General features: G+C 29.7%; 1 protein-coding gene across 2 annotated transcripts; it reads left to right on the forward strand.

Annotated features, from left to right (window-relative positions):
• Positions 1-8,420: 8,420 nt before the first annotated feature.
• Positions 8,421-11,590, forward strand: LOC133700572 (uncharacterized). Of its 2 annotated transcripts, none has more exons than XM_062124142.1 (3): positions 8,421-8,857; positions 9,628-10,094; positions 10,963-11,590. In XM_062124142.1, the coding sequence occupies exons 2-3, from the start codon at positions 9,748-9,750 to the stop codon at positions 11,444-11,446; spliced, it is 831 nt and encodes a 276-aa protein (XP_061980126.1). In that variant the 5' UTR covers positions 8,421-8,857; positions 9,628-9,747; the 3' UTR covers positions 11,447-11,590. The 2 variants fall into 2 exon arrangements, with proteins under 2 accessions (XP_061980126.1, XP_061980124.1); XM_062124140.1 differs by having other exon boundaries at positions 8,422-8,853.
• The last annotated feature ends 760 nt before the right edge of the window (positions 11,591-12,350 follow it).

Below are 12,350 nucleotides of genomic sequence, written 5' to 3' on the forward strand. Positions count from 1 at the left end.
TGATCCAACCCACACGAAAGGATCTATTAGTAGTTATAGCAGGCCTAGTCACTAGGGCTTCTATAAAACACGTGGGTCAAGGTGGGCTACAAAAGATTAACAACCCAAGAAGAACAAGTCTTAATAAATTTGATTCATATTCAATATGGGCTCGAGGACCTTGGGTTTCGGCCAAGGGAGTAATTTGGCATCATTGAATTTATTTTGTCAAGTATTTTGTGTTTCATAATCCAACAAGAAAATCATGTATTATCTGAGTAAATAAAGTATAGTCTATTAAGGATATTTGATTGGAATGAAAATCATATTCTACCTTGGACACTAAAGGTGGCGGCAAAATAAGATTTTAGGATAAAAAAGTTTTCTAGTGTATTCTTCAAGGAGTAGTGGCGACACTACAGAATAAAATTTTAGAATATTTATTTTATTATTTTCATTTTATTTAGTTAGTTTTGGTTATTTTAGGCCTAGTTTTAAGTTGAGTTAAGTGGGCACATTAAGTTATCTTAGGGGTTTATTTCAAATGGTATAAATATTTTTTTGCAATACTTAATTTTCATATTGGAATACTCAATTATCAATTTTAAACATGAATTAGAAGGATCTTAGATTCATTAATTCAATTAAATTTTGTTAGGGTTTGCATAAGATAAAAAAAAAACCAATAATAAAGAGAGAGGCAGAGTTTTCATGATGGATAAAAAGATTGAAAGAGTGAGAGGCAAGGCGACATTAGGGAGGAGAAGGAAGAGGAGGATAAAAAATAAAAGGAAAACGAGTTATGTAATTTTAATTTGAATAGTCATGCATGCACTATATGCACGTATCGATTAATCATACAAGTATGACTTGCGCGACTACTTGAGTTGTCCTACCTTGGAAAATATGTTCCTAATTGTGCTAGTTTGGAAAATATGTTTTTTTCATTGGGCTAATATAGGAAAAAACTTGATTTTTATTGATGGATTTGAGAGGTCTCACGTGAGTTAAGAGAACAAGAGTTCACGCGTGGGAGATTGTGATTAATGGTCAGTTTTGTAACGTTATCTTAGCTAGCGTCATCATGGTTTTTAGATTTTTTTGGAAAACAAGAATTATTTTTAAATTAGCACTATTTGAAAAAAAAATAGCAAAGTAACACATGTAGAAAAAGTTTTGGTAAAATAACACGATTTGATAAATATCACGTTTGGGAGTAATGAAATTTTAAAAAAAATTGTTAAAATGAATTAGCACAAATTCCAATGAGAAAATAAGAAATAGAGAAAAGGGGGAAAAAATGAGACCTCAAAGATGTATTAAAGCTCTGATGATGATAATTATGGTATTATAAAAAAGATCTCGATAATGAATCCAACAACATTAAAAAAGGTCATCAACGATTACTAGAGTGGGTCATACATGATGTTCGAAGGCGAACAAGTCATCCACTGTATTTAGACGAAACTTGTGGCTTACTCCAATCATTATTGGTGGGTTTTTTTAACGTCATTGGATTCATCATATTAAAATTTTTCTAGCGATACTAGGAGTGTCATCATTGAAATTTTGGTGTGCTTCCAAGATCTCATTTATTTTTTTCTTTTTCTTTTCTCTGTCTTTTCTCCTTCTTGAAATTTTTGTCAATCCATTTTGATCATTCCTTTTAAATATTGTAATCCTCCATTGCAATTTTTTAAAATATTTTATCCACAATCATAACATTTACTAAACTATGTTATTTCGTCAAACTTTTTCTACCTATTCTACTTTGCTAATTTATTTTCCATACTATGCTAGAAAGGAAATCTAATAGAAAATGGTGACATTGTGAGTTTTTCAATGACTTCTTATTTTATGGGTCAATTTTAAGAAAATGATTACTAGATTACCTTGTTGTAAAAAAATTATGGTGATTAGGAATAAAAACTCATACTTATGTACAATAAAAAATTAGATATAAAAAGAAGGTAGAAACAAGAAAGATAAAATAGATCAACCTAGATAAAAATATTTTTATATATCCATACTTACTCTTTAAACATCATAAAATTTTATTTTTATTGTATACTAAAAATATGAGGAGATAGTGAGTAGAAAATATAAATTCCCTTCCCATTTTACCCTGTCATTGCTTTGTTATGGCTAGATTTTTTGTTTTTCAACAATCATAGTATAGCTTCGAGGCATCAATAATTTATTTAGGCATTCATAATAAATTAATAATAAAATTAATCATGTTTAAATTAAAATTAAAAAAATATTTACTTATTGAAACACTTTAAAATAATGAGTTTTTTTGTTATTGTTAATGATAAATTCTTTATCCTTAAATCTATATTACTTCTTAATTGTGCAACTAAAATGTTTGCAATATGTCTGGTACACCTAAGCTTTTAATATTGGTTGGGCTTGTGGACCTGGTCTCTTTCTCTTCTTTTTTTTCCATTGATCTTTCTTGTTCTATTAATAATTTTTTTTCTTAATTTTTAAAATGTGCAGTATTATTTTTTTAAAATGTTGATTTATATTTTTAAATATTGTTTAATTTAATAATTTTTGAAAGAGAATATTATAATTTATATACAATTTGATTTCTTCTTATATTTTACATAAACAAGTTGTATTTTAATGGCACACTTATAAAAGCAAAAATCCTTGGATGAAAAATAACCTCTAATATAAAAAGGATGAAAATGTGTAAAATAAAATATGCAAATGGTGTGAAACATCTGTATTTGCTTTTACTTTTAGTTTTCCACTTTATTATTTAATTTATACTAATATATTTTATTTAATATAAATAATATTTAAAGAAAACATAAAAAAAATCCAGGATAGCCAAACACAAGTAAATGGTATAAACATTTTATTCGCTTATGTTAAAAATTAATTTAAAAGTTTATTCCCCGTGTAACGAGCGGCTATAAGACCAGCACAAAAGTCAAAACGGGACGCAACACTGCAGTGTGAACAGGCCGAGGCAAGTTGTTTTCGTATTTTTTTCTCGATTATTTAATTTATTTTCTTGAATTCAAAGTCTAGATTGCCAACGAGAATAGCAAGGGGACGCGAGCCAATCTCCTTTTTTGAAATTGGACTTTTATTCGATGGCGCTTTCCATCGATGCGTGAAGTCGACCAGCGGGACGAGAATATGATTGTTGACGCGTTTCCCGAGAAGAGACAAAGTTGTCTTCTCACGAGAAAGGACAAAATCTTTCTTTATAAAAATCGCTGGTGCGCCCCTTGAGGCCTCCCCGCTCTTTATTGCTGGGTTCAGTAGAAATGGGCTAGACCAGTAGGTAGGGAATTGCAACGCCTTGAATGTAGGGTCCACGATTAGGGACTAGTCAGAACCTGATCCAAAGTTGACAAGTCCATAGAACATAGCAGAAAGGGGCACATCAAGCCCATATTGATGCGCGTTGGGTACCCACTGGACAGCTGCATTTCTTGGCCGCCGAAGTATTACCTTGTTGATTCTTCTATGCATTTGATAGGGAGTTTATTTGAGATTGTACTAATAGTTATGGTTTAAAATATGTTTTATTTAAAATAATATTTTTTTTATTTTTAAAAATTATTTTTAATATTAACACATCAAAACAATCTAAAAAAATAAAAAATAATAATTTCTAGAAAAAAACAAAAAATTAAAATTTAAGGGAACGTGGTTCTAAAAATACTAGACTGGAACGTGCACCACCTCCAATTTTTTTAATTTTTAAAAAAATTATTTAAGAAATGATAATATTTTTAAAGAAATAAAAAAATTCAGTACCCGGTTCATTAATTTGAATATATCCAATAAAATTGATTGATTTAATAATCTGATTTAAATCGATATCATTCTTGTAAGAAGAAAAAAAAAGATCGCTTGAGACCTTTCACCACTCTATCATAGACATCGCTCACAATAGAAAGAGTTTGTTGAGATGATTCCAACTTTATTGCAAAAGGATGCACGACAATAACAAAAAAAATCACATAGGTCGCTAAAGCAATGCCCTGAAAAATCACACTGAACAAAACACAATGAAATGAGTTTCTGTTTATATTAAATCAATCAATTCTATTTAATTAAAAAATAAAATTTATTCTAAAAAAATAAAATTAACAAATAATAAAAAATAAAAAGACATCAGATAGTCTAGCAAAAAAAAACAAAGGATAAAAAAGGGACATGGAAAGCAGATAACAAAGTTTAATCTCTAATAAAGTAAATAAAAAATGATAATTTTTTTTTAAAATAATAATAAAAAGAATAAGGATAAACTAAAAAAATATCTCAGATGACATAAATAACAATTAAAAGAATAAGATCAAATATGACAGATGAAAAAAAAATCAAATGAGGATGAAATAAAAATAAATTTTGATTTTTATAAACTATTTAAGATAAAAAAAAATATCAACAAAAAGATTAGGGATTAAATAAAAAAAAAAGAGAAGTTGAGGGTTGTTTTGAAATATTCCAAGGTAGAGCATAAAAATCAAGGGAGCAAGAGAAAAGAAAGAAGAAGAAAAATGATGATCGAAGCCAAATCAAAGGGTTATTTTGTACATGCGTCACCGTTATACAAAGGAGATACTGAAATGATTTTAAAGACATCTTAGAACAGCGTTTCTGGTTATCAAGATTAGCTGCATGTATTGTCGGAAAACAACATAGCAATTGACATGTTAACGCGTGCACAACACATATCATAAAAAAAAAAAAAAACCGAGGGCCTAGCTGCTGTGGTTAACCGTGTGACTTGTTCCGCCCCTGTCCCGGGTTCGACCCTCTATGTGCACGCCTGTCACCCCCGCGGTGCCTAACCTGCCTCTGGGCTTGCAGGATGTCCAGTGGGCCGTGGGGAATAGTCGTGGTGCGCGCAAGCTAGCCCGGACACCCCACGTAAATAAAAAAAAAAAAAAACCTTTAATATATTAAAAGACAAAACTATCTCTTATTTTACCAAATAACAACGGGAGAACTAATAGGGCAATGACAGAAATTCCATCATCCCCTCCCAAGAGCAAGAAGATATTTTTACTATGCAAGTAAAAAGGATAAGTTCAAAACAATTGTTTGACTGTCAAAGTTTTTTTGTTTTTTTGTTTGCATGTGCAAATAGATTTTTTTAATGTGTTTAGCATAGTAAATTCATCACCCTTTTCATTTTTTTAATATATATATATATATATATATATATATATATATATATATATATATATATATATATATATATCAAAAATTTTAAAATTACCTAAAATTTATATGACCGTGAATCTTTTAATAATTTAATGTTTTCTTTTCATGTCAACTTTCTCTTTTTGACGGTGTTTTGTTCCGTTAAAAAACTTTAACATCACATGTGATGATTTTTTTTATCAAGTATCTAAAAAAATGATGTTTTGGTATTTAATGTGTGTTTTTAATTATGATATATTATGTTTTTTAAAATATTTTTTTACTTGGATATATATACACACACATCAACACATCAAAATAAAAAAAAATTATTTAATATTTTTTTAATTAAAAATATTTTAAAAACAAGAAATAAGAACTCTATCAAACGCCCCCTCGTTAGTTTAGTGTGATGAAAGGTGCGACAATGGCTTTTCTCATTCGTTTGCTAATTGCTATAGGGAGAATGCACCGCTTTCCTGATTATTTTTTTATATAGATTTTTCTTGATTTTTTAATATCCAAATATTTTTTTTTTATCTCGAATTATCCGGGTCAGTTTACACGCACCACAACTAATTATCAGGTTTACTGAACATTCTGCAAACCCAGTAAATATGTAAAGCAACATAAAAATGACAGATATGCACACTAAAACTTGAACCTTGATGCATAAAAGAAGAATAAATCCCCTTTATCACTGGTCCGCAACCTCAAATGCATTTAAATCCAATTTCTTGATATATGGGTATATTGTCCTCCGTTCTCCCAATTATGCAAGAGCCATAGCAATAAAATTTACTTTGTGAAAAAGATATGCCTGCCACTGATTTATATTTTCTCACCAACGTGTCAAACTTTGCTATCACTATATATATATATAAACTCTTATGAAATCACAATAGCTATTTGATCCGCGTTACATCACGAATCATATATATTAAAAAAAAAAAACATAAAAGGTTATTTAATATGTTTTTTTACATAAAAACTCTAAATATAAATAAAAAATATAAATATAAATATTTAATTAAATAAATCAATAACTATTTATGTAAATAAAAAAACATTAACAATAATTAAAAGTGAAACTGTAAATACCTTGCAGCTTTACCCAGTTGTTTACTAAATTTGAATGAAATAAAAAAAATATATTATATAAGACTGTGCATATTAGAAATATTATTTTTTAAAAAATATTTTTTATTTTTTTAAAAAAATTTAATCTATATAAAACATAAAAAAATATTTATAAATGAATTAAAATAATATCCTCAAAAATTAAATAAATACAAAAATATTTTTTTAAAAAAATATTAACAAAGGCTAAATAAGAAAAATAAGAAATCATAAAGGAGAGATACTAATTGAAACATAGATTAAAAAAATTATTAAAAAAATGTATCAATTAAAATAAAAACCAAAAATAAAATAAAATAAATAAGAAAAATACAGTGATGGTCTAAGTGTTGCAAGTGCATTTAAAATAAATAAGAAAAAAACTACTTGGATTATAAATTTGACCGAGTTTAATAAGTTGGTTATATTTTAACTAAACAATAAAAAATAGATAACGATAATAAACAAATAAAACTTTTATATAAAAAAGGATCACAATAACTTGAGAAGAAAAAAAATTTAGAAATACAAATTTGAATTAAAAAAATGATAAAAAACAAATCGAGTCAACTTGAGTTAGTGTTATAGACATATAACTCGAGTAAAAAGGAGTGAGTTAACCTGGATTAACTTATACAACTCATGGTCTAGATAATAAAATTACGACAACTCGATAGAAAATAAATTGAAGAAAACCACAAAGCCAGTCTTTTTTTATTAGTAGTGATAATAATATCAAACAATGAAATAAAAAAATGAGCCAAAAAAGAAGTCGACCCACATTAACAATTCAAATCAATGACCAGGTTATTAGACCAAAAGCACCATGTCATAGAGTTCGGTCTCTAACAAATCAAATGCTAAATGGTGAAATCAAGGAAAAAAATCAATCACTCAAGAAGATTTAAAATAAAAAAAATTAATTAAAAGAACGAGGGTGAAAATTGAAATGAAAAATAAATTAAAGTGCAATATAAAAAATTTGATTGGAGAATTGAATTTAAGAGAAGAATAAATTTATCAAACAAGAAAAAAAATAACGAGGATCAAACTGGAAAAAAAATATCATAAATTTTAATTAAATGATGGAATTGAAGACCAATAAAAATTTAATAAAAATACCAATTAAAAAATAGAAATAAAAAGAATAGAGACCAAATTTAAAAAAATAATACATAATAATTTTTAATTGAATGACTAAATTGAAAACTAACAAAACTTTTATAAAAAAACTAGCACAAAAGAATAAGGACTTAAATTAAAATACAAAAAAATAAAGAGAACAAACATGAACTTTTGGGGGGAGGAGAGAGAGAAAAAAAGGATCATAAAAAATCAATTGTTTATCTACCTCTATCACATGCTGCACCATGAGAAAAATGACATGATATTGCTTCCAACAACACGATGGAAGGGCATGTTTGATCACTGAGAGACGTCACATGCATTGACATATAGCATTTTTTTGAACCAAAATAAATTATTATTAAAGTGAAAGGATGAAAATGCCTATGGACAAATGTTTTTTTTTTATTTGAAGGGAAAAACTGTCTTCTAACTATATTCTAAATAATTAAAAGATAAAAATACCCTTGATCAATAATTTTTTTAACAGAGGGGTAAATCAATCATTTTGCTATTTTAAAATAGTGAGAAGACACATTTATCATTTGTTAATCCTTTAATGACCGATGAGTCTTTGAAAAATACCTAATTACTCTAAAAAGTATTTTTTTTACTGTAGCGATGGATAATTTTTTTTCGTTTGTATATACATGCATAATGATCTCTCTACATGTTTTAGAAGGTACCTGAGAGTGTAGTAGTGGTTGTGTTTTCAAAATGATTTTTGCTTAAGAATACATTAAAATGATATTTTTTTATTTTTTTATATCAACATATCAAAATAATTTAAAAATATAATGAAATTAATTAATTTCAAGTAAAAAATTAATTTATCTCAGAAACACTATTTAAAACACAAATACAAACATCCACCTAAATCGTTGCCAATCACATTTCAATGAGACCATTACATGTGCTTGCTAATAAAGGTACATCTATTACCTCATTTTAAAAGTAACATGTTTTTTTTTTGGCTGTCGTTTAAATGTACTCCATGCCAAGCACCGTGCGATATAGACCGGGGAGTGAGGAGGACATGTCTTCCATGCAGACCACCAGACTAGCACTAGCAATAGCGTCGAGCCGCCGAGGACGGGAGGACGGCCAGAGGCATTATACACCATGGATAAATTTAAAATAATATAGATAATGACAACCATATTATTCGATATATATATATAGTTATGCTATGCTTTTTGGCTTCTATACATCTTATAAGGATCCATTCATTATTCCCATCTTCTTTTTCTGTTGCCTTTCCCAATCTCCTTTTCAGATCCCGCCACCATCTCCACCATCATCATCTTTCAGTTTCTAAAAGGTCTCTCTCTCTCTAAACAACAACAATATCTAATTATGGAGTAGGGGGCTCAAGCAAGCAGTGACTTTTTTGGATCCTAATTATGCTCTCCACCCGAAGCCTTTTGTTCTTCAAATCAGTCATAGCATCATGTAAGTACGTTGATATCTTTTTGTTTGTATCATACCGTAATTATTACCGCACTTTTCATATACCTGCATGGTAACCATTTCGGTTAGCAGTAGTTGTTGCTTTCACACTCTCTCTCTTTCTGTCTGTTGTTGTTTTTGTTTTTTTTGTTTTTCCTGTGTTCAGGGGATATACTAGATCTGTGTTTTTGATAGACTTCTTTCCAAAAGAAAGAATGTTTTGCTTCTCTTCTCTTCGCTTTTTTTGCTTATGAATGAATTCGTGATTTTTTTCTTTTTTAATATCAATGGCTTAAAAAAGGGTTGTTTTCAAGCTTTTTTCTCGGTAATTGACTGAACGGTAGGATTTCTTTTTTCAGATACCATCAAATTTTGACTTTATTTTGCCCAAGTCTGATTGTTTCCTGAGAAAATTTCTTCCAGGAGATGAAGCATAAGGTTATTGATAGATTTAGCAATAATTTGTTAAAGATTCGCATCGACTGAATCTTACAGATTTGCAATGAACTGCCTTTTCAATTTCTCTTTGTTTATTTTGAAAAAAAACTGCACTTTTTTATTATTTTATTTTCTTGATTGTCTCGTCAACAAAAACAGAGCAGCCACGAAACCCATTACTATTCATCTGTTATACAGAAGCTTCCTTTGCTTCGAAAAGGTCTTCTAAGATGAAGATACATTCAAAAAACAAACTTGAAAAGTCTGCTTGCCAAAAATACTAAAAAAAATATTAGCACCAAAAGTCTAAACTCGTTTCTTTGTTTTGTTTTTACCCAGTTTTAAAACAGAACCCATTGTTGAATCAAGAAAACAAACAAGTTGAAAAGGATTTCAGTGTTGTCCTTGAATAAGGAGAGTGGAGAGAGAGAGAGAGAGTAGCACTAATAGACCCAAAAGATGGGTTCTTTCATCGGGCATGCTTTACCAGGAACATTGTTTCTATTGGTTGGTGTATGGCATATATGGAGCTCTTTGGTTAGATATGTATCGAATCCAAAGTCATTTCGCGTTCGGGTTTGGAACCCTGTGCCTGGTTTTGATGGGAAGCTTGAGTACTTGGAGCTTTATCTTGTAGCGGGTGGTGCCCTTATTGATATGTGTATTGAGGTTTTGTACTCTACGCACCTAAAATTCTTTATCAACGGAGTCTTGAATCCTCATCATATGAATGATTTTGAGCACGGTGGAATGCTTCTCATGTTCTTTATCTTCGGGGTTGTCAGTTTGCTATCAGAGAAAACAAGGTTGGTCTTTTCATAGTATTAGTGTTTGTAGATTATTTTTTACTTTATGACACTGAGTATATCTGTTTGATACCTGAGCAAACGAGGTAAAGAAGGAATTAAAATTTTCATATTTGGTATTAGCTTCTTTCAATTGAATCTGATGCAAAATAGCATAGGACGACTTCTGTTTTTATTTTCTATACATAAGAAAATGGTGTTACAAATGGCAAAATCGGATTGGTCTTTACAGTTAACTTTGTCGTCCTCGTTCTGCATGCCTTAGACCTTAGTGCTCTGTAGCAGTCATGATCATACATGTTGAATTTATTCTGAAGTTTGGACAGCCTGAGCTTTAAAACAGCACATCCAGCTGGAAGGAGAAAAGGGTCTAGATAGGGACTCAATTGCACGAGGCAACCAACAAAGCAGCTAGACGTGGTTACTGGATAGCAATAGTTCAATTACATATCTGTGGAGAGATGAAAAGTGGATAATAGAGATGCTTTTGAATTATATAGGGATCATAAGATGCAGATAATAAACTCAGACGAACTTTACTCCAAATCTTTGTGAATTTCCAATGATGTTTATTACAACTTTCATGGTTTTGTTCATGGGATCTTGAACACAGAAATTCCTTTCCTTGGTAGGTTGCAGTTACAGATAATGCAATAATTGCCAAAACATGTGTTTAATGTTTTCTACCCTGTTAATTTAGGTAAATGGAAGACCAATAACAATCATGCGTGAGACAAATTATTTCTGAACGCACACTGGCATTCTCGCCTGAGATTTCATTTCTATTATTTAGTCCTCAAAGAGGAAAAAAAAATGGTGAGTTGACTTTTTCTGAAGGACTTTCTTTTTGGTTTAACTGTGTGCTCAGATTTCTACCCTTGCCAGAAGGAGCCCTCTGCTTGGTTGCTGCAGCGGCATTTTCTGCAGAGTATCTCCTGTTTTACTTTCACTCAACAACCCATAAAGGGCTTGAAGGGCACTACCATCTCCTCCTTGTCCTTCTGATAGGCCTCTGTGTTTTATCCGTTGTGGCGGGGGCACTTCTCCGAACCAGCTTTCCTGTTGATTTATCCAGTGGCATTGCTATAACTCTCCAAGGCCTCTGGTTTTATCAGACTGCCTTCACTCTCTACGGTCCCATGATGCCCAACGGATGTCAGCTTAAGGGCGATCAGATTGTGTGTCGATCATCGGACAGTCTGGTTCGAGGCGAGCTGCTTGCAGACTTTCAGCTCTTCTCCTTGGTCTTTGGTGTCCTAGTCACAGTTGCGGCCTCATATGGTTTTGCAGCTTCAAGATATGGGCATTCTGATCTTAATAGCTTGCATGTTCTTCCCGATGAATTAGAATGAGATCAAAATAGGGTATGCGATCTCACCCTATTTCTACCTCATTTTGTATTTATTAGCGATAGTTTTTCTCTGCCTAATGAGGAAGATGTATGTCCTGTGAATATTAAAGCATACTATATTAATTTCCATGATAATATTTTTAAAGACCCTTAATAGTACACGTTGCTTTAACTTTTATTAGTGCAAGCAATAAAAATTTAACAAGAATATTTATCTTATAACAACAATAAATTATAGGATTATAATTTAATCCAAATAGTTTTAAAATTCTCAAGGAAACATTAAACATAAAAATGCTAAGGATCTTACATTATTAAGTAAATACAAAAATTCCAAAAGTCTTGAGAGTCAATTTTTCAAGAATCACTTTTTCAAGAAAGTGATTATTTGTGAATCAAATGTCATCGATATAATTTAAATGATATGTGATTTGTTTTTAATCAAAGTCTATATATGCTACTAGTTAATTAGTTTATTGTTATGAGTAACAAATTGAATAAAAAAATCAAATAAAAAAATTTCAAATGTAAAAATAGTAGGTTATAAAAATTTATTTAATATTGTTATTAAACTTGATTTGTAGGACAAATTCAAAACTTCTTGATCCAATTCCTTATCTATTATGAATTTAAAATTAAATCATGTTAGAGATGTTTTGACATGATTCAATCGACTTGATGGGTTAAAAAGCAATCAAGATGATTGTTAAAAAGTGTGGTTTATCTTAAAAAAAATTCAAGATGAGTTTTTTTTAATACTAAAACAATAATATATTGATCAACCTAGACTTTACTGCTTAACACATCAAACTCGCGATCCAGATCATACTCCACTAGTTTTAATAAAAAAAATTTAAAATTACTTTTTATCCAATTATATGATAATAAAAATAGACACAAATAAA

This window comes from Populus nigra, chromosome 8, assembly GCF_951802175.1.
Source record: "Populus nigra chromosome 8, ddPopNigr1.1, whole genome shotgun sequence".
Classification (NCBI taxonomy): Eukaryota; Viridiplantae; Streptophyta; class Magnoliopsida; order Malpighiales; family Salicaceae; genus Populus; species Populus nigra.